The 26641-nt window shown below is 35.8% G+C and overlaps 1 protein-coding gene across 6 annotated transcripts in view; it reads left to right on the top strand.

Annotated features, from left to right (window-relative positions):
• CCSER2 (coiled-coil serine rich protein 2) overlaps window positions 1-25846 on the top strand; it is a 203513-nt gene extending 177667 nt beyond the window's left edge. For 2 of the 6 annotated variants that reach the window (XM_025396522.1, XM_025396524.1), the window contains 2 exons: window positions 6979-7063; window positions 20773-25846. In XM_025396522.1, the coding sequence (XP_025252307.1) occupies window positions 6979-7063; window positions 20773-20867 (180 nt within the window). In that variant the 3' untranslated portion in view covers window positions 20868-25846. Of the gene's footprint in view, window positions 1-6978; window positions 7112-14583; window positions 14624-20772 lie in introns of all 6 variants that reach the window. The other 4 variants (XM_025396519.1, XM_025396523.1, XM_025396521.1 and 1 more) reach the window with 3 other exon arrangements.
• The last annotated feature ends 795 nt before the right edge of the window (window positions 25847-26641 follow it).

The raw sequence follows: 26641 nt of genomic DNA, 5'->3' as shown, positions 1-26641 counted from the left end.
TTATTCTTTATTTTTCTTTTGTTGTATTGCCTTTGTCTGCTTTGTATTAAGTTAAATCTGACCTCATAAATACTTTGGAAGGTGTTTTCTCCTCGTCTGCTTTATGGAAGAGATTGTGTAGAATTAATGATTAATTCTTCTTTAAACGTTTAGTAGAATTTATCAGTAAAATTATCTGGGCCTGGAGATTTCTATTTTGGGAGTTTTTAAAGTTATAAATTCAACTTCCTTAATAGTTATTGACCTATTCAAATGACTTCTTTCATCTTGGATGAATTTTGATAGTTTGTGGTTTTGAGGAATTGGCCCTTTTTCTCAGTTGTCAAATTTATGACTGTAAAGTTGTTCATAATATTCCTTTATTACCTTAATGGCTGGAGGGTCTGTAGTGATTTTCCTTGTTTCATTCTGATTTTGGTAATTTACCTTCTCTTTCTTTGTCACTCTTGCTAGTGGTTTGTCAATTTTACAGATCTTTTAAAGAACCAACATTTTGTTTCCTTGATTTTCTCTATTTTTCTATGTTCAATTTCAAGGAGCCTGCTCTTTTTATAGTGAAAGTAAGTTTATTAGAGAAGTAAAGAAACAAAAGAATTGTTACTCCATAGACAGAGCCCTGAGGGCTGCTGGTTGGCTCTTTTTAATGGTTTTTTTTCTCAGTCATATGCTAAGCAAGGATTATTCATGAGTTTTCTGGGAAAGGAACGAGAATTTCCCAAAACTTTGGGTTTCTCTTTCTTTTAAATTATATAGTGCAGCAGTCCCCAACCTTTCTGACATCAGGGACTGGTTTCGTGGAAGACAACTTTTCCAGACGGGGAGAGGGTTGTTGGAGGGGTGTGGATGGTTTAAGGATGATTCAAGTACATTACATTTATTGTGCACTTTATTTCTATTATGATTACATTGTAATATATAATGAAATAATTATAGAACTCACCATAATGTGGAATCAGGGGGAGCCCTGAGCTTATTTTTATACAACTAGATGGTCCCATCTGGGGGTGATGGCAGACAGTGACAGATTATCAGGCGTTAGATTATCATAAGGAGCAAGCAATCTAGATTTCTCGCATGTGCAGTTCACAATAAAGTTCCTGCTTCTATGAGAATCTGATGCTGCTGCTGATCTTACTGGAGGCAGAGTTCAGGTGACAATGCAAGCAGTGGGGAGTAGCTGTAAATACAGATGAAGCTTCAACTCACTTGCTTCCTGCTGCTCACCTCCTGCTGTGTTGTCAGGTTGCTAATAGCCCATGGATTGGTACTGGTCTGTGGCCCAGGGCTTGGGGACCCATGATGTAGGGTAACTTCCGTACATTCTGATGACATTTGTGAATTGTCATGGTGCTGATGGGAGTGTCTTTTGGCATGCTAATGTATTATAATTAACATAATGAGCAGTAAGGATGACCAGAGGTCACTTTCATTGCCATATTGGTTGTGGTGGGTTTTGGCCAGCTTCTTTACTGCATCATGTTTTATCGGCAGGGTCTTTGTGAACTGTTTATCTTAATGCCAGCCTCCTCATCCAGTGACTCATCCGGTGACTGCGAATGCCTAACCTCCTGGGAATGTAGTCCTGCTGGTCTTATCCTCATTTTACCTAGCCCTTGTTCAAGATGGAATTGCTCTGATTCGGATGCCTCTATTTCCCTCTCCCCTTTACAAAGGGACCCTTAATCCTAAAAGTTGTAGAGCAACCAAGATCGATCTTCTCTGGTATCTTTTGGCTTAATAGGGGTAATGATATTCCTTCCTAACTTGTAGGGTCTCTTGTAGTCAAGGTAGAGTGGAGCGCAGTCATAAAGCAGCTATGTGGTGAAAGCCACTCATAACTCTGAGTCCTGACAAAAGGTGATATTTGGAAGACCAAAGTATTGTCTGTTCATGGTTCATTATGGAATATATTACCGGAAAGGGTAATCCAGACCCCAAGAGAAGGTTCTTGGATCTCACACAGGAAATCTTGGGTGAGTCCACAGAGTAAAGTGAAAATGAGTTTATTAGAGAAGAAAAGAAGCAAAAGAATGGTTACACCACAGAACTGCTGATTTCTGCTATCCTCATTTTTTTTTTCTTTCTTCTTACTTTGGGTTTATTTTGGTCTTATTTTCTCTGGTTTCTTAAGACATCAGTTTAGCTTATTGAAGTTTTTTTTTCCCTTTTCTGTCTCTACTTCAGCTGTTTCCTACATATTATATATTTTTTCAACTGTTTCTATACATTATGTATTTTCTTTTCATTCAGTTCGATATGGTTTGTTTTTTTGTTTTTTTTTTTTGTTTTTTTTTCCCTTGAGACTTCCTCTCTGACTGACCCATGGATAACTTAGGGGTATGAATTTTAGTATCCAAGTGTTTGGACATATTCTTGTCATCTTTCTATTGTTGATTTCTAATTTGATCCCATTGTGGTCAGAGAACACATTCTGTATAATTTCAGTTATTTTAACTTTGTTGTGGCTTGTCTTGTGGCCCAAACTGTGGTCTGTCTTGGTAAATGTTCTGTGGATGCTTGAAAAGATTGCTTTTTGCTATTGTTGGATAGAATATTCTGTAAACATTGACTAGGTGCTGTTAGTGGTGTCCTTGAGTTTTATATATCATTGCTGATTTTCTTGTCTAGTTACTTTTATCAGTTGTTGGGATGGGGTATTGAGCTCTCCAATTGTAATTGTAGATTTGGCGATTCAGTTTTATGAGATTTTGCTTCAAGTACTGTACATTTCTGCAGTTTGGTGTACTGTTAGGATCACTGTGTCTTCTTGGTAGATTGACCTTTTTATCATTTTGTGAGGTCTTTTTCTGTATGTGGGTATTCTTTTTGCTCTGAAGTCTATTTGATAGTAATATAAGCACACCAAATTTCTTTTGATTTTTTTTTTTTGGCATGGTATATCTTTTTCATCTTTTACTTTAAAATATATATATATATTTATACATAACATGAATTTCCTGTAATCTGCATATAGTTAGGCCATGATCTATCTACCAATCTGTCTTTTAATGGTGTATTTCAGCCCTTTATATTTAATGTAATTTTTGCTATGTAAGTCTGCCATTTTATTTTTGTTTTCCTTTTTCTTTATTTCTACTTTCTTTTCTGTATATTAATTACTTTTTAAAATAATTCCATTTTTATTTATATATAGTGTTTTGAGTTTATGTCTTTATAATAATGTTTTGGTTGTTACTCTAGGCATTATATTTCACACACACACACATTTATATTTAACTATATATAGTCTACTACATGTAGAAACCTTATATCCCTTTAAGTCCCTTTTCCTCCTCTGTTTATAAGTTTCTTAAATATTTTCTATGCATATTTTAAGAAGTACATAAGAAAATGTCACAGCCATGCAAGGGTGGAGGCCTACACTCCCCAGTCCTCCCTTTCTGTTTTTTTTTTTTTTTTTTTTTGAGAAGGAGTCTCACTCTGTCGCCCAGGCTGGAGTACAGTGGCATGATCTCCGCTCACTGCAAGCTCCGCCTCCTGAGTTCATGCCATTCTCCTGCCTCAGCCTCCCGAGTAGCTGGGACTACAGGCACCTGCCACCATGCCCGGCTAACTTTTTGTATTTTTAGTAGAGACAGCGTTTCACCATGTTAGCCAGGATGGTCTCCATCTCCTGACCTCGTGATCCGCCCGCCTCCCAAAGTGCTGGGATTACAGGCGTGAGCCACCACGCCAGGCCTTCCCAGTCCTCCCTTTCTGATGGGAATGGGGGCTGGGGCCACAGGTTTTTCTGTGGTGTTAGGTAGATTACTGGATACAAGTTTTCTGCATTGCTAGGCTACCTCTTTCCTGATTCTTTGACTAGAGAGTGCATGCAGACTTTCTTAATTGTTTTGTGTGTTCCTTGGCATTTGCAGGTGCTAGCTTCTATCACTCATTTTAGGATACATTAGGCAAAAAGAAAATCACTGTACTTTTCCTTGGGTCCCAAGCTGGTCTCACTTTTTCTCTCTACCTTTCGGAGTATTGTGTTTTATATGTAGTGCCCAAGGTTTTTAGCTGTATTTGACAGCAGGAAAAGGGAGAAGTATTTCTACTCCATCTTTCCTTGAAACTGGAATTCCCTCTTCTATTAAATGCTGATCAGAGTATGTTATTTCTACTCTGTATAAGTAAATTGAAAGAAGCTAAGTAGTTGACACCAAGAAAAGTAAGAGAGCTGTTATTCTCAGGGTGGTTATATTTAGTAGAAGAATTTTTAAGATATGCAAATCAAAGTGAAGAAAAAGAGGAAGAAAGATTCCACCAATTGCTGTGGGTGTTTATAAACAAGAATGATCATAATTAATTTAGGTAGGATCAGGAGAAGCTTTTAGGAAATGGGTTTGAAAGAGCCTAAGGGGGCTGCATGGGTGTTTGACAGATGGGTAGAGAAGTGGAGGAAGCGTTGTAGGTGGCAGAAATAAAATGAGTAACATTCTTTATCTTTCTGGGCATAAGCTCAGATGGCATACAACTGTTCAATAAGCTAATAGATGGGTGCCCCTTGGCAGTGGCAGGCAGCGCTGTTTATGTATTTATTTCACAAAGTTGTCTTTCCCTTCTCATACTCAGACCTATGCCAGAGATTATGATTTGTTGGTCTTGGGGAAATGAAGATAGATATCATTGTTTTTGTTTTTAAAATTTCTTAGGTGGTTATAGCGTGTGGCCAGGATTGACAGATCTACAACTGCATCTCTAGATAAACACAGTTAATTAATGTAATTTTGTTTAAATCAGTAGTTACTTAGTGTCTGCTATATGCTGGCGGAGTTTTAGGCTATAGAAGGTCGGACATCGAATATCTTTTAAAACTCCTGCCAAGTTATAGGTACTGTGACAGATACTTTCACCTAAATTATTTCAGGAATTAATGATCTAGCAGGAGAGACAATTTAATACAAAGTTGATTGCTTTAAATGCCATATAAATAGAGTTACAAAATTAAAAATAGAGTTATAAAATTGCTGGAGTGGAGATGGATACAGATATGAGTAACTAAATTATAGGAACTAAAAGTAAGAGGGTTCTTCGAGATGAACCAGTCCAACCTCTGCATCTGACAAATGAGAAAACTGAGGCCCAGAAATCAGTAATTTTCTCAGGGTTATGAGGCTTGGGAAAGATGCAAGGAAAAAAACAGTTTCCCTGACTCCCAGGTCAGTGCTATTTCCACAGACCTGCAAAGGTAAACATACCTGCTTGATGAAGGAGTCTATGACTGTTTTCTTAAGCATGTCTATGATGTTCCCATCTGAAAGTTTCTTTACTTAGTAGTACAGTGGGTAGAAGCTTGGTTCTGCAAAATGCATAGGGAAGATTTGGTTGAGAATCTGTTTAGTATAAAGCCTTTGAACCAAAACATTTCACAAACAGCAGAACAGCGGGTAGTATCTATGGAGAGCATCTGAGGTCATCAGCTTATTCAATATTTTCTAAGCTGTTTTTGCCAAATTAGCAAAAAAAAAAAAGTATAATAATTTCAAAAGATAAAATTTTTATTTATTAGAATATCCTAAAGATTGTTAAGTTAGTTTTTGTAGCTGTTTTTTCCCTTCATCAACATAGAAAATGGATCTTTTATGTTTCTGTTTTATATTGAACAAGGTGGGATCACCCTTAAATTTAAAGAAGTATCTGATTATGCCTGAGTCAAAGAATGTTGATACAGAAAGTGAGAAAAATTTTTTCATTTCAAACTGTTCATAAGATCTGTAAACACTGATAAACTATTATCAGTAATTTTTAATACTTTATTTTTAAGTCAGATTAATTGGTCTGAAAAAATATACATAATTTCTTTTGCAGATTTAACTGGGTATGATGATGATTTGTAGGCTGATTTTCGTTGATGATATTTTAATAGTGTTTCAGTAGTTTTATTTGTGCATATGTTTCAGTCAGTGAGGAGGCTAGGGACATAAGACCCAATATGGTTCCCTTTGTATAACATTGAACAGTTCCTTTCTTGAAGAAACTTTTCTGTAAAGTGAGGAAATTGAAGTAAATGACATTTCGAGAGTATCATAGTTCTGATAATCTGTGATTAAAATAAGTAAAGCTAAGAAGCCACAAGTTATTCAAATTAAAAAGCATGCCCACGTAACCTGTGGCCTGCATGTCACATTACAACATCCTAAATCTTTTTTAATGCTGTGTCGCTTTTGCTAACTTTAGCTAATGTTCTTTTTTTTTTACCTGCTAATCCTCTGAAAACTTGTGATTTCAGAAGAAATTTTTTTTTTTTTTTTTTTTTTTGAGACGGGGTCTTGCTCTGTCACCCAGGTTGGAATGCAGTGGTGTGATCTTGGCTCACTGCAACCTCCACCTCCCACGTTCAGGCGATTCTCCTGCCTTAGCCTCCCGAGTAACTGGGATTACAGGCAGCTGCCACCACACGTGACTAATGTTTGTATTTTCAGTAGAGATGGGGTTTCACCATTTTGGTCGGGCTGGTCTTCAACTCCTGACCTCGTGATCCACCCGCCTCACCCTCCCAAAGTTCTGGGATTACATGCGTGAGCCCACTGCACCCAGCCGAAATAAAAATTTTTAGATGATGATTTTTTTGTATTTCCTGATTCACAAATTGTTGCATTTTCTGTGTGTTTAACACCTAAAATCTATCTCCCCCTTTAAATTCCTTCCTTTTCAGCAGAAGACTGGAATCTGCTACTTTAACAAGAGATGTATGATGATAAATGTAATGTATACCAGAAAGAATATATTATTTCTTGTACATTGTACTACAAATATTAGAGGAAAATAATTTTAAAAAATACTAAAAATAACTGGGTTTGGATTATGATGTGTTTTTAGTAATTTGAGCTGCCTGTATTTTAAAAAATGACATCTGTCTTCTCGTTAACACTATTGCTCTGTGTTATTTAAAAATAAAACAAAGTATGACTTGGTTTCTCTATTTTTTGGTTCCCTTTTTTATTATACCTCCCTACCCCATCTCTCTCTGCACAGGGTGGGTATTCTGCTCCCTCCTTCTCTCCTTGGCAGGGCTCCTTCCAGGGGATCCCACGGACTGTTCCACCGCACCGCAGACAGAGTGAGTCTGTGTCTCTCACTCCTATCCTGCTCTGGCTTCCCCTTCATGGTACTTCCCTTCTGCATGACCTGTTCCTCCCCAGCACCTCCTTTTCTATCCTGAGTGCTCTGCAGGTGTCTGCTAAAGCAGCACTCTCTGTGGTCTCCTCTCTTAACATTTCCTTTTACTGCATGTAAACAGACCTCTACTTAGAGCCTTATGGAAGCTGTCTGAGGTTAATTTCATTCTAATACTGTTTAAACCTATTGCCAGTGACCCTAGACCTACTGACATGCATCTGTCTTTAATGCATTTTCAAAACCTTGAAATATGTGAATAAAAATTGTTGTGTTATTTAATTGTTTTAAAAAGTGTACATGTGATCTACAATGGTATAATGGACAGATGCATAATGTGTAGGGAGCAGGCTTACTAGACCATTGCACATTTCTTTAAATAATATTTCCTAATTAAGGGCTTGGATTGCATTTCACTGTCATCTAAAATAAATATATTTCTAATTGTTTTTTCTAAAAGTGGTTTAAAACAACTAAGATGTTTTTTGTAATCTATCAGCTTTTCAGCACAAAAGAAATGGCTTTTGAATATGCATGGTTTACTAACATTTCTAATGATTTAGTTACTATTTGACCTTAAAATTTTTGTTTACATTAAATCTCTTTTCCAAAACAGTGTGGGTTATTTTGTTTTATGTACTTAAGTATGCCTGGTAAGTTGGTTATATTTTATCTTTTTTGAAAAGTCACCCATAAAAAGCTATTATTAATGAAAACAAAATATAAATACAGTCAATCAGAGATATTTTTGTGCCTTCTCTAAGGATTTTTCCTGATTTGTGATTCATTCAGTTTTTTCATTATCCATTTCCATGTGAAGTATCAAAGGTGTAAATGAGGAAATTTTAAGTAATTAGGAATGTGATTTATTTAAAGAAAATTTTACTTCTTGAATTAGCCAAAAGTATGAGGTATCAACATGAATTCCAGAGAAGGCATGAAGTTTATTTTTTGGCTGCTACACCTCTCCTTCCCTTCTGTACTTTTTGTTTTAAAGAAAAATAGTTCTTGTAGACTTTTATATGATGTTCTTTAGTAGCAAGTTCATTTGTTTACTGGAAGCAATGAGAAAAGGAGTTTTTTTGTCCTCCTCCTTTTCTATCTTCCACCACCTGGGTAACTCCTCCTTTTTACTTCTCTGGTCTTCAAGTAAGTTGCTTTCTTTTTTCCTCTGTTTAAATAATCCTAGCACAAAAAGAATCATACTAAAATGCTAGTCAAGTCATCTGAAATTTCAAAGGGCAGATATAACAAATTATAATATGTTCTTAGGCTTGTGGTCAGTAAACAGCAAGGTTTGAGATTTCCCCTCAGATTGACACACCCACCTGTGTACTTACTCAAGCACCCTTTTAGCCTGTATTCTTTTTTGTCACCATGTTCCTCCCCCTTTCTCCTTCGCTAGCTGTAATACGGAGTTGAAGTTTGAGATTAATTATTCTGTATTACAAATAGAGTTTCTGCTTTACTTTTAAAAACATGTTTATCAGAAACACCCATTTCATGGGTTTATTTGTATAGCATTAGAATTTTCTTATCTTTTCCTTGAGTCAGTGGCTGTCCATTTTCAAGTGCTTCTTCTCCTTCCTTCTTGGGTTCAGAGCTTTCCTTTTTGTTTCCAGCTGTGAAGCAGCACTATCCTACAATTCCTGCAATACTAGTAAGATCTGCTTTTTTTTTTTTTTAACTTCTCTAGATCAAACCTTCTTTCTCTGCATCTTCAGATTAACAAAAAGAAAGTTTTGATTCCCCAGAGTTTGGATGTATTAGTCATCTAGGAAAAAAAAAAATATATATATATATATATATATATATGTGTGTTTGTGTGTGTATAGGAGTCTTTTCCTGAGTAGGTTCTCACGGCCTATGCATCTGAAAGCACTGGCCCTAGGATTTGATCTTTGAGACTTGTAGGACCCTGTTTATGTGAAATAATGACCAGAGGGCCTGTTCACAGCCTTTTAATACTGTTAATGACCTTGAAAGGTTCCTTTAGAGGGGAAATATGCTCTAAACTACTACTCTATTTTGAATTCACCCTGAGAACAGCTAAAGCAGTTTACTAATAAAGGGGGTTTTTTTAGTTATAAAATATAGAAAAGAAAGGTATGAAATTATTAGAATAAATCTAGTGGTTTTCCAGAGGGTTTTGAAACAGATCTTTTCCTACACTAAACTTATAATCAGATGATACTTGTCTCCACATTTAGTCAATATGTGGGTCCTAGTACTCATGTTTGCAGAGGTTAATTGTACTTAAGTAATGGAAGATAGTTGAGAAATTTCTCCATTACAATGTTTCATTAAAAAGTTCTTTGGTGACTCTTTTTTTTTTTTTTTTTTTTGAGACAGAGCCTTGCTCTGTCTCCCAGGCTGGAGTGCAGTGGTGAGATCTTGGCTTACTGCAAGCTCCACCTCCCGGGTTCATGCCATTCTCCTGCCTCAGCCTCCCGAGTAGCTGGGACTACAGGCATCTGCCACCACACCCAGCTTATTTTTTGTATTTTTAGTAGAGTCAGGGTTTCATCATGTTAGCCAGGGTGGTCTCGAACTCCTGACCTTGTGATCTACCCGGCTCAGCCTCCCAAAGTGCTGGGATTACAGGCGTGAACACCGTGCCCGGCCCGAACTCCCTTTATCTTCTAAATGTGGAGGCCAGGTAAAGCTTGGCTGTGAGTCTTCAGTAAGAGCAATCTGTTTGTTTTTTAAGTTACAGGAGTATAGCAGACCTTCTAGTATGAAGATAGTCCATGCTAAATATTCAGAGGGAGATAATGTTTACAGGGAGTATTTAGCCCTTGTCACTCTAGAAAGCTGTAGTGGACAGCAGTGTTTATACTGTGTTTAAGAATATAGGAAAATAGACCAGGCACAGTGGCTCACACCTGTAATCCCAGCACTTTGTGGGGTCGAGGCGGGCAGATCACAAGGTCATGAGATCGAGACCATCCTGGCTAACACGGTGAAACCCTGTCTCTACTGAAAATACAAAAAATTAGCGGAGCGAGCCAAGATCGCACCACTGCACTCCAGCCTGGGCCACAGAGCGAGACTCCGTCTCAAAAAAAAAAAGAAAAAAAGAAAAGAAAAAAATAATATAGGAAAATAGAGATAAATGGAAAGTTCTGGTCTTTATTATTTTTCTTAGGAAATTTTGACTTACATTTCTTAAGTATATTACTAGTCTCTACTTCATGATACTTTTTTATTTCAAATTAAATTTTCTCTAGGTTAGCAGAAAATATCTACGTTTAGGTCTTTCCTACTGTTAGTAGGGATTTGAGCTTTTGTACAAATTCACTTAACAGGCATTGGTGTAGTCTTTCTACTCTAATTTCCAACTGTGTAAAATTGGGAATAATAAATAACCTACTTCAAAGTAGGAAAATTTAATAAAAATAATTGCTTTTGGCAAGTAGAAAGCCTTCCTGGTAATTCCAAATAGCATTTCTTGCCAGAGCACGTACTTACCGGAATACTCGACTTTTCAAAAAGTATGTTTTGAAATAATACTTATTTCTTATTATGTCTCACTAAGCTTTTAAAACTTGCTCTTTAGTATCTTGCTTGCTAAATTTAGAAATCTTATTTATTTTTACCTTCCATGTGCAGTGACTTAGTGGGAAGGGAAAAAGTTATTTTAAAACAACAAAAATTACGTAAATGCATCTATATGTGTCGTAATAGCCTGACAGTTTCTTGATGTAGTGTTGTGTCCACCATAATTTTATTAAGAATGACAAATTTATATTGTGTCACATCTTCTTTCTCTTACAAATTTCAGGGGGTGTTTCACAAACATTTTTGACATGCAGTGATTATAAATTTATTTTACATGACAGCCCAGTGTGTATTTACTGAGAGAAAGTATGTATTTACAACCCGATTCACTGTGTATGTATATTTAAAATTTGGATAAAAGATTCATGGGACAATACTTTCTCTTAAACCATTTGATCCTCTCATATTTTTTCTCTCTATTCTATTTTTTTTAATGTTGCTAGCAACCTGCAGTTAAAAAAGCATTGGTCTATTTTGCCCATATAAATATCAGCATTTAGATTTTAATATACTAACTTTAAATATGAAGGCTAAGAAGTGTAGATAATTTAATGTGCATAGATTTTGTGTGTATAATCATAGTAAAGCTTTTTTTATTTTGCAGAAATACCATTTTTAAGTGGTGCCTCCTAAGAATTGTCTATGGCAGGAAAAAATTTTTGTTGTTGAATATTAATAGAGTGGCTTAAGTGGCTAATGAGCCCTTTGTCAGAGTCAGCTTTTCCTCAGTTCAGTCAAAATGTTGATCTTACTGAATGCCCACTTTTGCCATTTCCCTGCTTATCCTCGACTGCGCTGTCTCACTTTAGTAATTCACTATCTTTATTCTTTTAGTCCTTTTGGCTGGAGAATTGTTCTTTTAAAATTCATACAGTTGGATAATCTTTCTAAGAGCTACTTAAAAATTACACTTTCACAAATATTCCTATAGGAAACTCTTATGTATATTTTTCAAAATTTAGCCATAACATTTTAAGAAAGGGGAAAAGACTAATATTAATTGAATACCTATTATGTTTTTTAATGTCTTAAGTACTTTTCTGAGCATTTCATTTAAATTATTTGATTCTCACAACAATTAAGAGTCAGAGCTATTATTCTAATTTTATAATAAGGAAGATGCAAATAAATAATAAATCAATAAATGATGTAGTAATTTTCTCAGGGTAAGTGAACAAACCATAATTAAATTCTGTTCTACTTCCAGAGTCTGAACCTTAAATATTTTTTGTAAATACAATGACTCTTGCTTCAAAATGTACATTTGTCCTATTTATAATAGTAATGTAGTGACTCATTATGGAGGAATTAGAAGAAACATTTTGGTATATTTCCTTTCAGTCTTTTAAATATTATGTTATAAAGTTGAATTTATATATTTTCAGTCATTCTGCTTTTTTCACATAGTATCATTTTGTATATATACACACATTTTTATATGGTAAATATTCCTTGAAATTAACATTTTAATGGCCACTTGATAATGTGTTATATGGATATATTCTAAATTAGATTTTTGTCTATTGGGCATTAATGTTGTTTCTAGTTACTGAGAGGAATATTGGTAAGCATTTTATCTTTGTGTATAAATCAGTGTCAGTGTCTTTGTTTTCTTAGATAGATTTCCTGGAAGGATATCATTTAATTAAAGGATATGAACTTTCAAAGGCCACTTGATGTGTCAAATGTGTATTTGACAGTTGTTGAATTGTCAAACATGCTCATAATGTATAAATCAACAAGGCTTAATCTGATTGACTCCAATATGTGACTGTAATCAATTTTATACATAAGAATAGCTTCAGCTTCCTTAGAAATTAGCTCTGGGAGTGACTTTTCATAAAAATAAAATATTTTTGAATGAAATGCAAACTGAGTAACTCAGTAAAAAAACTTTACTAATTCAATTTTGTGTATGCTCATTTTTAATTTAAATATGGTTAACATCGAATATGGTATTTTCTACCTTTTTGCAGCCAATTTCAAGGACTATCTAGTATAGTCATTGGTTAATTGACTAGAAATGTGCATCTAACTCATGGTCCAATAGGCCTTCCACAAACATAGGCATGGGTTAGTTTCTTGGAATTATGAGAAATGCAGCATTAGTGTTTTCTGTATAAAGCATTTTATTACAATCTGCTTTGCAGCTTGTGAGATTTTTTTAGCCAGTCTTTTTTCCTGTGCCATAATGCTTACAGTATTCTTGTACTCTGGATAAATATACTGTGTCTGTTGGTCACATCAATTGAACTATACTATTATGATGCCATTTAGGTTTTTTTTCCTGAACTACTCTACATCGTCTGAGAGGTAGATGTTAATGGATTCTGTGTCTTTGAGATGTAGACCCACGAAATTAATCATCTAAAAGTGATTGTGCCTCTGTAGTAAATGCTTAAGTCCCTCTTAATCACTGTGATACTTTAAAAAAAGAACAAAAAACGGCCTGGCGCGGTGGCTCAAGCCTGTAATCCCAGCACTTTGGGAGGCCGAGACAGGCGGATCACGAGGTCAGGAGATCGAGACCATTCTGGCTAACACGGTGAAACCCCGTCTCTACTAAAAAATACAAAAAACTAGCCGGGCGAGGTGGCGGGCGCCTGTAGTCCCAGTTACTTGGGAGGCTGAGGCAGGAGAATGGCGTAAACCCGGGAGGCGGAGCTTGCAGTGAGCTGAGATCCGGCCACTGCACTCCAGCCCGTGCGACAGAGCGAGACTCCGTCTCAAAAAAAAAAAAAAACAAAACAAAAAACAAAAAAACGATTAACTAGTCATCAACTTAGAAAAGCCATTGAACTCTTTATTTCAGAAATTATTTATAAACAATTTATATTATCAATCTGCTATCTCAGTTTTCTGAGGTCTAGAGGCACCATTTTGAGATACAGAGGAATAAGAGCATTCCTGTTTCTTAAAAAGCACTGGAAGCTGTGATTGGCTTCATGTGATCTCTAAAACAAAAATCTTTAAATCTAGTTGTAATACAGTATTAGGGATACAGTTAAGTATTTCTATACTGATGTGCAGAGCCTCACTTATAATTTGCATCATATTCAGATTAAGATCAGATTATACCTTTAGTGGTCCTTAATGCAATGGCAGTAATAAAACTAAACTGGCCGGGCGTGATGGCTCATGCCTGTGATCCCAGCACTTTGGGAGGCCAAGGCAGGTGGATCACAAGGTGAGGAGTTCGAGACCAGTCTGGCCAACATAGTGAAACCCCATCTCTACTAAAAATACAAAAAAATTAGCTGGGCATGGTGGCAGGTGCCTGTAATCCCAGCTACTTGGGAGACTAAGGCAAAGAGAATCGCTTGAACCTGGGAGGTGGAGGTTGCAGTGAGCCAAGATTGCACTACTGCACTCCAGCCCAGGGAACAGTGCAAGACTCCATCTCATAAATAAATAAATAAATAAATAAATAAATAAATCTAACACATACTTAATCTTATTTAATTTTATAATATGCAGAAGCCTCTCAAATTATTTAAAAATTAATTTCTATCTCCTTCATAAGGGGTTACTTGGGACTAAAAGTTTTTAGGTATTTGGAGTATGAATATTAAATTTTATCAGAATTATTTTCAATATTTTGTTTGGTAAGAGTCTTCAAGTGATTTCTCTTAAGTGTGAGAAGTTTTACACATGCCTTTCTGAGTTTATGAGTATTTGTACTAACTCACAAATTAGTAAGAAAGTATAAATCTATTTAATGTTTTTGTTATGTACAAATATATTAAATGAAACAATGAATAATGCCTAGGAAAACACAAGAATAGCAAAGCAAATACTTGTGGCTGCCACCCAGTCATGGCAATCCTTGGTGTTGTGTGTGGTCTCTGATGCCATTGTCCTGTCTTTTTCTTGTCTCTGCTCTCCCATTATGCCATTGGCAAGGAGTTGAGAAGTTAGTCCATTACTTCTCTGACAAAGCGTGGTACAGTACAATTTCGGATTTTTTCCTACCACCTTCCCCATAATCACTTTTTTGGTTTTTTTTTTTTTTTCCAGTTTGCATGATATGCATGTCAGAGCCTGCATGAAAGTACAGGCATGTTACAGATGGCTCTATTTCCACCTTCCTTTTTATGGTTAAAATGTATTTAATAATAACAATAAACTTGTATGTACCCGGGAAAAATTAGCTAAATTCTGTCTGTCATGCAGTAGCATTATTACACTTTGGAACATTTCCTGCTTTCTACTTGGTACACTTTGACATATTTTTACTCCATCAGGACTTGACATTTTATCTGCCATCTTTTGCTAATAACCCTAGAACAAGAATGCTTTCAAAAACGGGCGTGAGTGCTTTTCCGTATGCTAATGCTGTAGCTCTTTGAAGTGTTGTAGAACAGTAAAGGTGAACTGTTTTGCTCGTTGGTGGGTACTACTATGCCTTTTTTCATGTTCATTATGTTTCCCCCAATAGGTCACTGTGGAATCACCTCTTTCCAGAAATACTGTTCCATAGTGTGGCTTGAGTATAGTGTCTGAAAGTTATCCTGGGTAGGCTAGATCATCTAAGAAGGAAATAGAACATTATCCAGGAAAGTTCGTTCCCTAATATTGGTATTACCTCTGCCTGTAGTGTTTTAAAATATATTAAAATAATCATCTGGTTATATTGCATATTCTGAAAGCCTGTGAACTCATCAGAACTAATCAAATTGCACAGAATATTAAATTTTAGTGCTGTATTTTAAGAAATTCTCTGATGGTTCAAATTCTGGCTTTGCCATTTGCCAAAATGTTTGAATTTTGAACATGTTAACATTTTTTGACCCCAGTTTACTCATTTATAGAAAGAAAAGAACAGTATGTTTCACCTAGGAGTCTCATGATAACTAGAGATCATGCATGCAAACTCAAGAGTTTGGATCTATACCCTTGGGAAGAAGGGAACACTGTTCTCTAAGAGCCCAGAGTGTAACATTTCTCAGGTGTTTATGTGTCAGGCATTGTACTGTTACTGGTTATTATTTGCAACAATTCCATGAAGTATATATACTGATACTACCCTCATTTTGTAAATTATGAAATTCCATTTCAGGGTAGTGGGATTATTTTTACCCAATATCTCGCCTCAGTGATAGATCTATAGGTGATAGATCCAGGATTCAAACTCAGATCAGCCTGATTCTAAAAGCTAAGTGATTCAATATTGTGTTGTACCACCTCCTTTGTAGAGCCATTGGAAAGTTCTCTCTAAACTTGCATGTCTTTGCTCTGGTTCTTATCTCCAGGAAGGCAATTAAAGAGCCTTGACTTCTATGTCATATCAAATATGCTTGATATGGATTCAGACATATAGATAGTGTTGACATTATTGAAATATGTTTTTGAATCCTAGAAACCTCATATTCTAGTTTATTATTATATTGCTAAAGAACTTACTTTTGTTTCGAAGACCCAGTTACAAAATAGCTATGGCTTGAACTCATCATTCTTACATCCTTTAATAATCATAGATGAAATTTATTGAGCACATAGTATGTGCTAGGAAGTCCTATGCTAAATGTTTTACATATGTAATCATATTTAATTATTAGAATTTTCTAGTAGCTGAATGCTTGTTAAGACACTTTTCCCAACCTATTTCTAGTCTTCAGATAAAAAACAGTTGGTGGCTAAGCTTTTAAAAGGTCATTATGAGAGGTACTTGTATATAACATGCAGTCAGTATTTCCTGCTATCCTTCTAAACATGAATCATTAAGCTAATCACAGACTTATTTGGAGGGAACAATGGGTTTTTCCTATCAGATTATTTTTCATCAGTGTTTATTTTTTGAAACCAGTTTTTATTTAAACATTAATGCTTCATCATTGACCTAAATCAGTTTGGTAATTCTTGGCCAAATACGTAATTCTTGAATATACCACTAATATTTATTCACTTATTTATTTATCTAGCAAATATATATTTAATCCCTACTTTGTGCCAAATACTAGAAATACCAGCTATAACAAAAAATGAATAAAGCATAGTACATGCCTGTAAGGAGCTCCAAGTCTCTGCTTATCTTTGTAAAGCAGCCTAAAATAGACATTTACCATTATTATTAAAGATGTCTACCAAGCCTTTTGCACAACCACCCTGTAGTGCCTATTGCTGACATTCTTGACCTTGACGCATGGAACTCTTTAATCTGAGAATTATGAGAATGGTGTGCTGAAGTTTACATATCTAATTAAAGTAAGACTTGAAGTTGCTGAGTTCAGTTAGAGGCACTTAGCTCTGTAAGTCTGGGGATAGGTCCTCGTTTTGATGCTTCAGTAACCAACCCCTCCACAAGTTTCAGGATTAAAGTTTTACTCATTTGTGACTACAGGGAGTAGTTAAGATACGAGATCTTTCCTGAAGTCCCCCAGTGGTGGGGGGGATTCCTTTTGCCCTCTAGGTTTTGTGGGCTTCTGAGGCAATGAAATCCACGGATTAGTGGACAGCCTCCCCAAAGGCCTTTTTTGTATACAAGCCAATACCTCATCTTGCCAGTCCCACCTTCAAATCTTTTTCAGTCCTCTCCAGATTTTATGCCAAAAAGCTTATGATATGGTTTTTCTAACAATTTCATCCCCACTGGTTACATTCCTCACTGGTTCCGCTGGAGTGATCATTCTAAAACACACACATTAGATATTCTGATTCCTCTGCTTAAAATTCATCCACATCTCCCATCATCTACAACACAAAGTCATAGCTACTTAGCCTGACATGAGTCCCTTAGGAGCTGGCCCTTACCTATGCTTTTGCACTAGCCTTTCAAATTCAGTCTAAAATTTGAAGTGACTGGAACATGGCATGGTCTTTTTTTGCCTCTGTGTTTGACATATACTAGCTCACTACACAGGATATTCTTTCCTTCTTGTTTACTTGATAAACTCCTGTTCACCCTGTTAAAACTCAGGGCAGATTGTTCACCATTCTGGTATGCCTCCTGTGACCTCTCCAGGCAGGCATGTTTTCTTTTTGTTCCCATATGTTGTTGTGCTTAAGACATGATCGCATCATTCCTTTACCTTATTGTCTCCCTCACTAAGCTCCTCAAGCACAGGAACAAAGTTTTGTTCAGCTCCAGATTTTCTCACTTCTGGTACAGTACATGATACATAATAAACATTTAAGAAGTGTATAGTTTTTGATATTCATTCCTATTTATATTATCCGTGAGGATATGCAATCTTTTTATATTTACATTCTAAAAATGTCTGAGGGCATCTTTTTAATGGCCATAGAAGTAGTAGTGGATGTGGGCAAGATGAATTAATATCTGGCATTTATATTAACACAGTTGAATGTTTAGAATTTGGGGAAATTGTAGCAACAAGCCATCAGAACACATCTCTGCCTTGCTTGCTAGAGGTTGAGAGGTAGCTTGTTGTTCAACTTGCTAGCGGGTGTAATTAGCGGCAATCCAGTCTTTAGTGGGTAGCCACTTCCATGTAGTCTTCCACATATCAGGAGCAAGTTGTTTCCTTATTCCTCGTGAAAGAGACTTTTTGTTTTTACAGTAGTGGAATTGATCTTCCAAATATAGTTACCAAATAAATAATAAAATAAGACATTGATTTGGGAAATTATATCATGCCACCAAAATTAATTTTTAATAAAAATATAAAATTTTATTTAGCAATGGAAACCACTGATTTAGTTAATGTAATTCACTAGTAGTATATATGTCTAACTTGTAGTTTAGACATTTATTTATAAAACTGTTAAATTCCTCTCAGTTGACTCAACATTTTGTTATTCTTTAAAAACTGGCTGTTTTCTAATTCATTAATATTTGATATGAAGCTTTATTGCATTTAATACAAATAGCTTGGTCTTTCTGACTCTGCTGTATTTCCATTTATTTCTCTGATAAGCAGTGGTCAGTTGAGTACTGTGAGTAATCAAAACAGTACAAGTGGTGAGTACAAAACAGTACAAATTTATAGTTCACAATGGCCCTTTCTGGGCATTTCTGGAGGTTGGTTGTCTTAATAATCAGTTTATTACCTGTCTTAATTGAAAAATCATCTTTTTATGCTTTTCATTGATAGCACACGTTTATACCTTTTTTTCTTATTGGCAGTAGACATATTACAGTAAAGTCCAAAATTGTCACTGATATTTTCAGAAGTCTTAAATTGCTTTAAGATTTTTAACTTGGCACTAGAATATCTTACCATGTTTGAGGGTGAAAAGGGAAAACAAATCCCCATTCAACCAACCAGTTGATGATGCCTCCTTCCTGATTACTTTTTATTCCCTTTGGTAGATTTTGGTTTGTTTAATATGGTCCTGCTCTATTTTTTCACTAATCTTTCAAGGTTTTTGATCACTTTGGCAGTTATTTTTGTCTAGGGAACCCCAGGGAGAATCTGTTGATTTAATTATGTGGTGATTTTAGTATCTTCTGTTTTGCGGGACAGTTTATTAATTTTTGTGTTGATGTACTGTGAAAATACCCAGTGACTTTAAAGTCTGGGATATTTAGCTTGAGGCAGCAATTGAGCCTGACTTGTTTATTTCAAACATTCTGCAATATGATTTAATGTGACATATTTCTGTACAGATTAATTTTGAGTAGTCACTGTCTTGAATTTTTTTGTTTAATGGCAAGTCAGCCGTATGCCATCACAGCCAACCATCCTCCATGAGTTGATGAGCCTTGCCCTCAGTCACTCCCAATCCAGCCATAATCTAATCCCTGGCTGCTGATCCTGGGCAGCCATTGTCCAGTGCTGGTCAGGGAGGTGGAAGAACTGAAAAAACACAAATGATGCAGTATAAATAGATCCGCCCTTCTGTTGGGGAAATTAGAGCTAATATGTAGATTTATTCGTGGATTAGCTTAGCAAAAAAAAGTTATTAGTGAGAAATGGCCCTTTGAAGTTCACATTGTAAAGCCCTTTGCCAAAGTCTTTGACATTTTGGCCCACATTATTTAAAGACTGTGTGTGTGTGTGTGTGTGTGTGTGTGTGTGTGTGTGTGAGAGAGAGAGAGAGAGAGAGAGAGAGAGGAGAGAGGAGAGAGGAGAGAGGAGACAGAAGAGAGATTGAAAGAGAGTTTATGCATTTGTAGCAAATACCACTGCATCAGGACAGGCCTGGTAGGTCCTGCCCCATGTATTTTAACTATTTGGGCCATTGAAAGATAGCTTTAAGATTTGTATTTTTTACTAGATACCACCAAGTCGTGGAAATTGCATAGTTCCTCTGATTTTTTTTGAAACGTAACTACACAATGAGCTTCAGGGAAGTACGTGTGAGGCATATAGACCGTAAGAACCTTGTTGTCGTAGGCTTCTGTCCTTTAGTTCCGGTCAAAGACAACTTCACATTTGTTGTAGTCTGAGCCATCATTCAAAAGGCTGATTATTCTAAATTCAAGTAAATGAATGTTTACTTTTGATTAGAGTAGATCTGTTTTTCACATGTCAGCCATAATAGCAGTGAGACAGACCAAATAAACTCTAAAACATTTTATTTGGAAACTTTTCAACAAGAATATTAAAAGGAGATTAGCATTAGCTAAATATCTTGACCTATATTTGTTAAATATATAGAATTTCACATAAACTGAGAATATAGTATTTACTCTAAATCTTGTTATCTGCTGGTAATTTTCATTCTTGACAGAAGAACAACACTTGTTAATGTGGTATACAACTTTTTTTTTAACTTTAGTGTAAGTACTATTCTGAAGGTCACAGTTAACACCTGAATGCTTTGTGGAGGTTAAACCAAAAGCTGTAGAATCATTCTGTCAAGCTCTAAGGTTTTAAAATACCTAACGAATCTATTATGGCAGGAATTTTTCTATAATAAATTAGTATTTTAATGTTTTCTTTTTCTCATTTAATTTTGGATCTTGTTCAGTGTTTACTGCCTGTATCATTTTTTGTTTGCATTATCACTCTTGTGTGTGTCTAATTTGCTTGAATATTGCAGTTCATTTTTTAATTAAAAGAAACTCCACATATTTTCCATATTAAAGCCATAATAAGTACCAACACAGCCTAATTGGTATTTATATTAAATCTGGGTGGAATTTCTAAAATAACTTGTTGCTAATGTTATTTTTAATTTTAACAGCCTCAAGTACTACAGCCTTCCAGCAGCCTTCCCAGACCCACAGACCACACCCAGGGAAAACTAATAAAGCCACAACATATCGAGGCCCACAGTGAATGCGCAATCCAAGACATGCATCAGGGTGTTGCGCATCTGGAAGAAAGCTTTACACAAGTCTTGCAACAAGAAAGCAACTATGGTTTGGAAGAGCAGCCTTTTTCATCAGGCCCACAATTAACAATGGATGTGGCTAAGAGTACACCTTCTGAAGCAAACTTAAACATTACTGTAAATGCTCAAGAGCCTTATCATTTGGCAAACAATCAAATTAGTGACATGCAGTTTATACCCACTTCTCTTCAGACACCTCCCCAGTCAAGTACAGTAGACCAGGCTAAGAGAGTTGGAAGAAATCAGTCTCCGCCAGTGGGTTATGTGTCTCAGCCCAAGTCCTTGCAGCTTTTAAAGCCATCCATATTGAGTTCTTTGGTACCGCCTCCAGTTTCTGAATCATCTCCAAGTAGGACTTCCACTTGTAAAAAGTCACCAATAATCGCAACATATAATTCAGCAAAACTTCAGCCAACATCTAGTCAAACAAATCTTGCAAATAATCAGAATCTGAAAGCATCTAAGCTCCGCCCCCCCTCAGGCTCTTTCAAACAAAAACAAACAAACAGCCCCCAACTAGAGCCTCAAAGCTTCCAGGCCAAGACAAGCATCCCAAGGCCACTAACACAACGAAAAGAAATCATGCAGAATCCGAATGGCAATTTGCATTCTGGGGATTGTTTGGCCTCTAATCGATATTCTCGTCTTCCTAAACCAAAGATACATTAAGTACATAGCCATCACCTGCCAAGTTGTTTCTTAAAAACAATCTGTTCTGTAATAGCTTTATGTGCAGCTTGCTACCATGGTGGAGGTTCCATTGAAAGCCTGCAAATCTTAAATTAAAATGTGGAAGCTTCTACTAGTTTGGCTCCTTCATTTTATATTCTGGTTGAAGTACATGCCATTTGAGCATAATTATCTCAGGTAAACACGAAAGTTTGCTTACCCATTTCAGAGGCCTGCTAAAGGCCCGAATCATGTTATCTATCCCTCTCCATGTCAGAAAATTCATAATATTTTACTGAGCAGGCAAGAAATGTGCTTTGCTGGTTTAGTCCTGTTAAGGTCTGTATTTATTGTGGTTGTCAGAACCTCACCCCTTTTCACTTGTCTCTCCTGTGAATATGGCTACTATTTTAACTAAAGATATGGTGATAATGGAAGATGGTAGTCTGTAAGCAGAGTTCTGGCCAGTGTTTTGTATATTTAAAAGGTCTATGCAAAAGCTTTGTGATGAATAAAGGAGATTAGGCTTTTAATGGAAAGTCTATGTAAGTTTTGTTTTTCCTTGCCAGGGTCAGCCAGCTAATGTTACTATTGATTCATTTCCCAAATTCCCCAGGCTGAAAATGTTTCTTATTACATACAAATCAGTTATATATTCCTTTACATCTTGTTTTACAGACACATGCAGTGCGCACGCACACACACATGCACACACACATACCATTTATATTTGTATTTGTTACTGGGTAAATTTTGGAGAGCTTGAGGTACATCTTGAAACCTGTACCTAAAGATGTATTCATTTGTAACATATGTTGGTGCTAGAGTTTTGCTGATAATTCAGTTTTGAACCCTTGGGCTTATGGATCCATGATAGCCATTTTAAGGTTCCACAGCATTATGTCTTTAATTGTAATATTTATATTTATTGATTTTCTGCTAATATCTGAAGACTGAAATAATGAACTTGAAACATTTGCACAAAACTTTGATGGGATATAAATATACCATATATAGGGATTTTAAACTATTTTCTATAGCAAAACAAGTTAAAATATTTTGAGAAAAATAAATTTAAATAAGACTATCTTGAGAAAGCTGGAGTTCATAATATTCCCCCCACCCTCCCCAGTCTCCTAGGTTTCCCTTTTCTGTGATTTTTTTGGGGTTTTTTTTGTTTGTTTCTTGAGACAGAGTCTTGCTCCATCGCCCAGGCTAGAATGCAGTGGCGCATCTCGGCTCACTGCAACCTCTGCCTCCCGGGTTCAAGCGATTCTTTTGCCTCAGCCTCCCAAGTAGCTGGGACTACAGGCAAGCGCCACCATGCCTGGCTAATTTTCTTGTATTTTTAGTAGAGATGACGTTTCACCTTGTTGGTCAGGCTGGTCTTGAACTCCTGACCTCAACTCCTACACCTCATCTATGGTGTATTTTTGAAAGACAATTTTTTAAAGGTAGATTTTGGAAAAAAATAGAATTGAAGATGGGAAATTTTGTTTTATTAAAAAGGTGCTAGAAGGCATTTCAAAGACAATATTCTTATTTTAATACGCTGTAGAAGGTAGGTGTGGAACCTCCATGCTACCATGTGCACGAACCTAATTATGCTTTCGGCCACTTGTCAGTTCAGTAAGTCTGCCTTCTTCTTCTCCCAAATCATGTCATCTTTAGGTTGTTGACCTGCAGCTGCTTTAAATGAATTAGTATCTTTCAGATAGATAACCTTACAAGGAGAATGTTTGTTTTGAGCAGCTGACCAAAAATGTATCAAACAGGATTATGGCCAAAAAGTCGTTCAAATTTCTAGAGGTTCCTTTAAAAGATGTATGTTGATGAAATTGCCCCTTTCTAAGAAAAACAACAGCAAGTCTTTTAGTAGAAATTTGAAAGAAGTGTTTGCTACCATTTTGACCCATTATTCCCTTACCTATCAGATGAATTTGCCATTCACTGGATGGAAACCATTCTTGGATTTGGTAAGAGGTGAGCAACAAAAATCTAGTATCTTATTCTTATGTACCAGCACTTCTGATGGAGAAGCAGTGAAGTTCAGAACATTCTTCACGTAGTCCGGATACTGTTAGAGTCAGGCAAATCAGCAAAGCACTTATTTGTTTATGGAGTTGACCCATGATGGCTGCAGTTGTAAGTGGGCATACGTAGTCTATCATTTTGAAGGAGAAAGAAAACCATTCTCACATGTTGCAAATATGTGAATCATACTGTATTTCCCTAAAGTAAAACATACCGTGACTTAGTGGTTTTTGGTTTATTTAGAAGTTGGTTTAGACCCTTATGAAACATTATTTACGAGCTGGCCTTATCCTTAAGGGAAAAGTTCTAAATTTTTAAATTTATTTTTAACTCCCTAGTCTGAGGGAAATGTCTTATTGTCCATTACATAAAAATGTTGACTCCACTCATTTATTTTTCTCCATTTTTTCCTCCATGCATTTATTCCATTTTTCTCTATTTTTTTCTTCCCTGTTGGATTTGCAGAAATGTTAACCAATTAGCTCAACTTTTCTGTACCTTTGTTGAGTCTTAATCTTTTCGAAGATAGGCTCATCGTATATTTATGAAGCATACTATATTAAGAGAAAACAAATCTAGGATGCTTGCATGACATAAAGTATTTACCTGCAGTTTTCCTTAAAAACTGCAAGAATATCATGCTTGTCTGCTCCTTAGTAAATGTTAAGTCTGAAATGGAAGTGAGGATGTAACTCTACTGAATAATCAAAGATCATCTTAGATTTGGCTTGATCTGTGTTTATTGCTTCTATTAATGTAAATCAACTCTGTGCCAAATCCTCCTCCACAGGAACACAAACCGTTTATTGTCTTAGTTCTAGTGATATCAATGAAAATAGTTACAGTATATGAATTCTAAGTCCTGAGGAAGAAATTTTATGGGCTTTGTTAAGTTTCACATTTGTAAAAGAGGAAATTAGTATTCAGACTTCGATATTTGGCTGTTAATGGGATGCATATCAAATTTTTAAAAGAAAGCTTGGCCTAAGGAGTTTATTCGTACAGGTGCAGATGATTTTAAGGCATTAAAGGATTATAGAGTTATGTCATTTAGACTGTTTCTAATAACAGACCAGCTAACATTTTTCTTTTGGAGTCTCATTTTTATTTGTGCAATATTTTCAGGCATATAGGCTACTGTTCATTGTATTTATATATATATTAGAATTTACTAAGTACTTTAACAAGTAAAAATCTGAATATGAAAGAAAATATCAGATTTGCACTTTAAATGAGCTTAATTGCTTGGAGTTGTGCCTGAAATATCGAAATGCCTCCTATTGGGTGTGGCTTTGTTGACATAAATTTGTAATTGTTGCTGTTTGAAGATATCAGTACAGCTGTTCACAGAACTATATTCCCAGCATGTCACTTTTCCCATTAAAGCACTAAGTTTTCTTTGAATGTTCCATTGTCCTGATAAGTATTTTACTTTTTTCTCAGTACATCAAAGAGCGCGTGATGCCCCTACAGCTGTCACTTCCAAATGTTCCTATAGCATAAATGGTGTTACAGACACAGGGGTGCATTCTTGGTTTCTGAGCAGAGTTGTCACACTGGTTTCCTGGTCTCTAGGGCACTGGGGATGTACTTTGAAATCACCGAACAGGCTTGCAATTAAGATCAATAAGACTGCAGCACCATTTCAATTTACTTTCCATCTTACACAGTAGTTTTTGTGTTTTTAAATTCGTTTGGGTGGTTATGTTTGCATGCTTATGCACACATTTGAAAATTAATTATAGCTGTACTACCTGATGTTTTTCCTTGGGGATGACGGCCTTGTTACTTTTTAAATTCTCATGCTTGAATTATATTTTCTAATGATCTTTCACATCTCCCTTTAAGTTTTTTGCTGCAGCAATTTGAGAGAATACTTCTGATTAAATGATTCTGATGGTGGGCACCAATCTACAACTGTGTCATTAACTGAAGATACATGTTTTAATCTTGTTGGGAATAAGCTCACCCACTTTCTCCTTGGTAAAGCATTTACTTAACAAAATAATACCCTGAGAATGTAAGGTCTCTAAGTCATTACTAACAAAGAGCAAAAATAATATCTGCAGTATTGTTTTTCCCATTGATTTTAAAAGTCAGTTTAGAGTACAAACTGTATATTAGAATTTGCTTGTAAAATGAATTCTACAAAACAGATGTAAAGTGTCTCCTGAAAATGTTGGCATAGTAAATAAAAATAAAGTTCATAATTATCAGAGTTCTCTTGTCTTTCTCAACATTGACTCCCATAGTTTACTTTTTCTTTGATATCTTTTTCCCACAAAGATCTAAGGTACTGTTCATTTGCTTATGTTTTTCTCAACTCTGACACTTTATTTTACATGCTGCCTTCTTCACACACATCTTCACACCCCAAGCCCTGACTGAGCAGGAGTTGATCAGTATTTCATTGTTGTGTCTTCACAAATTCTGTAAGTGATCTAGTAGTTTTGTTTCCATTGTAATAAAATATCTGCTTTATCTTAGAATATTGGGATAATGGTTAATGGACATTTCAAGAAACAGTAGCACCTTAGATTTAGAATGCCGTACAAGGAAGAAAACACTTGTAATTTTAATTATTTTGTCTTACTGTTTTTAAGCCGTATACAAATAGCTTGAGGCCAGAAAGGTGTTTAGTGAAATGTTACATAATTTTTAGGAACAAAAGGAATAAGGAATACATATTTTTTCAGTTTTACAGTTTAGTCATAAAGATGCAATAGTCATAGTATGTAATAAGATACAAAAAAGTTGATGCAGTGATGTTATTAATCCAAAATGGTTACATGAATTCTGGGAAAGGAGGGAAATTTCATTAATAGTGAGTTTGATAATAGCATTTATTACCTCTTAAGACACCTGTGTGAACTTTAAGGCCATCTGAGTTGTTAGTGTTGCAGAATTTTGCTCCTTAGATGAGCTAAATCAGGATTCTTGTGTCAGGACCAGGAACATTTAGACACGCGGACACATTGAAGTGTGTGGGGAATGGAATTCATTGGGCAAAAAGGAA

The sequence above is a fragment of the Theropithecus gelada genome, chromosome 9 (assembly GCF_003255815.1).
Source record: "Theropithecus gelada isolate Dixy chromosome 9, Tgel_1.0, whole genome shotgun sequence".
In the NCBI taxonomy this organism is placed as follows: Eukaryota; Metazoa; Chordata; class Mammalia; order Primates; family Cercopithecidae; genus Theropithecus; species Theropithecus gelada.
The sequence above is the reverse complement of the archived record's forward strand: the minus strand, read 5'-3'. Positions and strand labels throughout refer to the sequence as shown.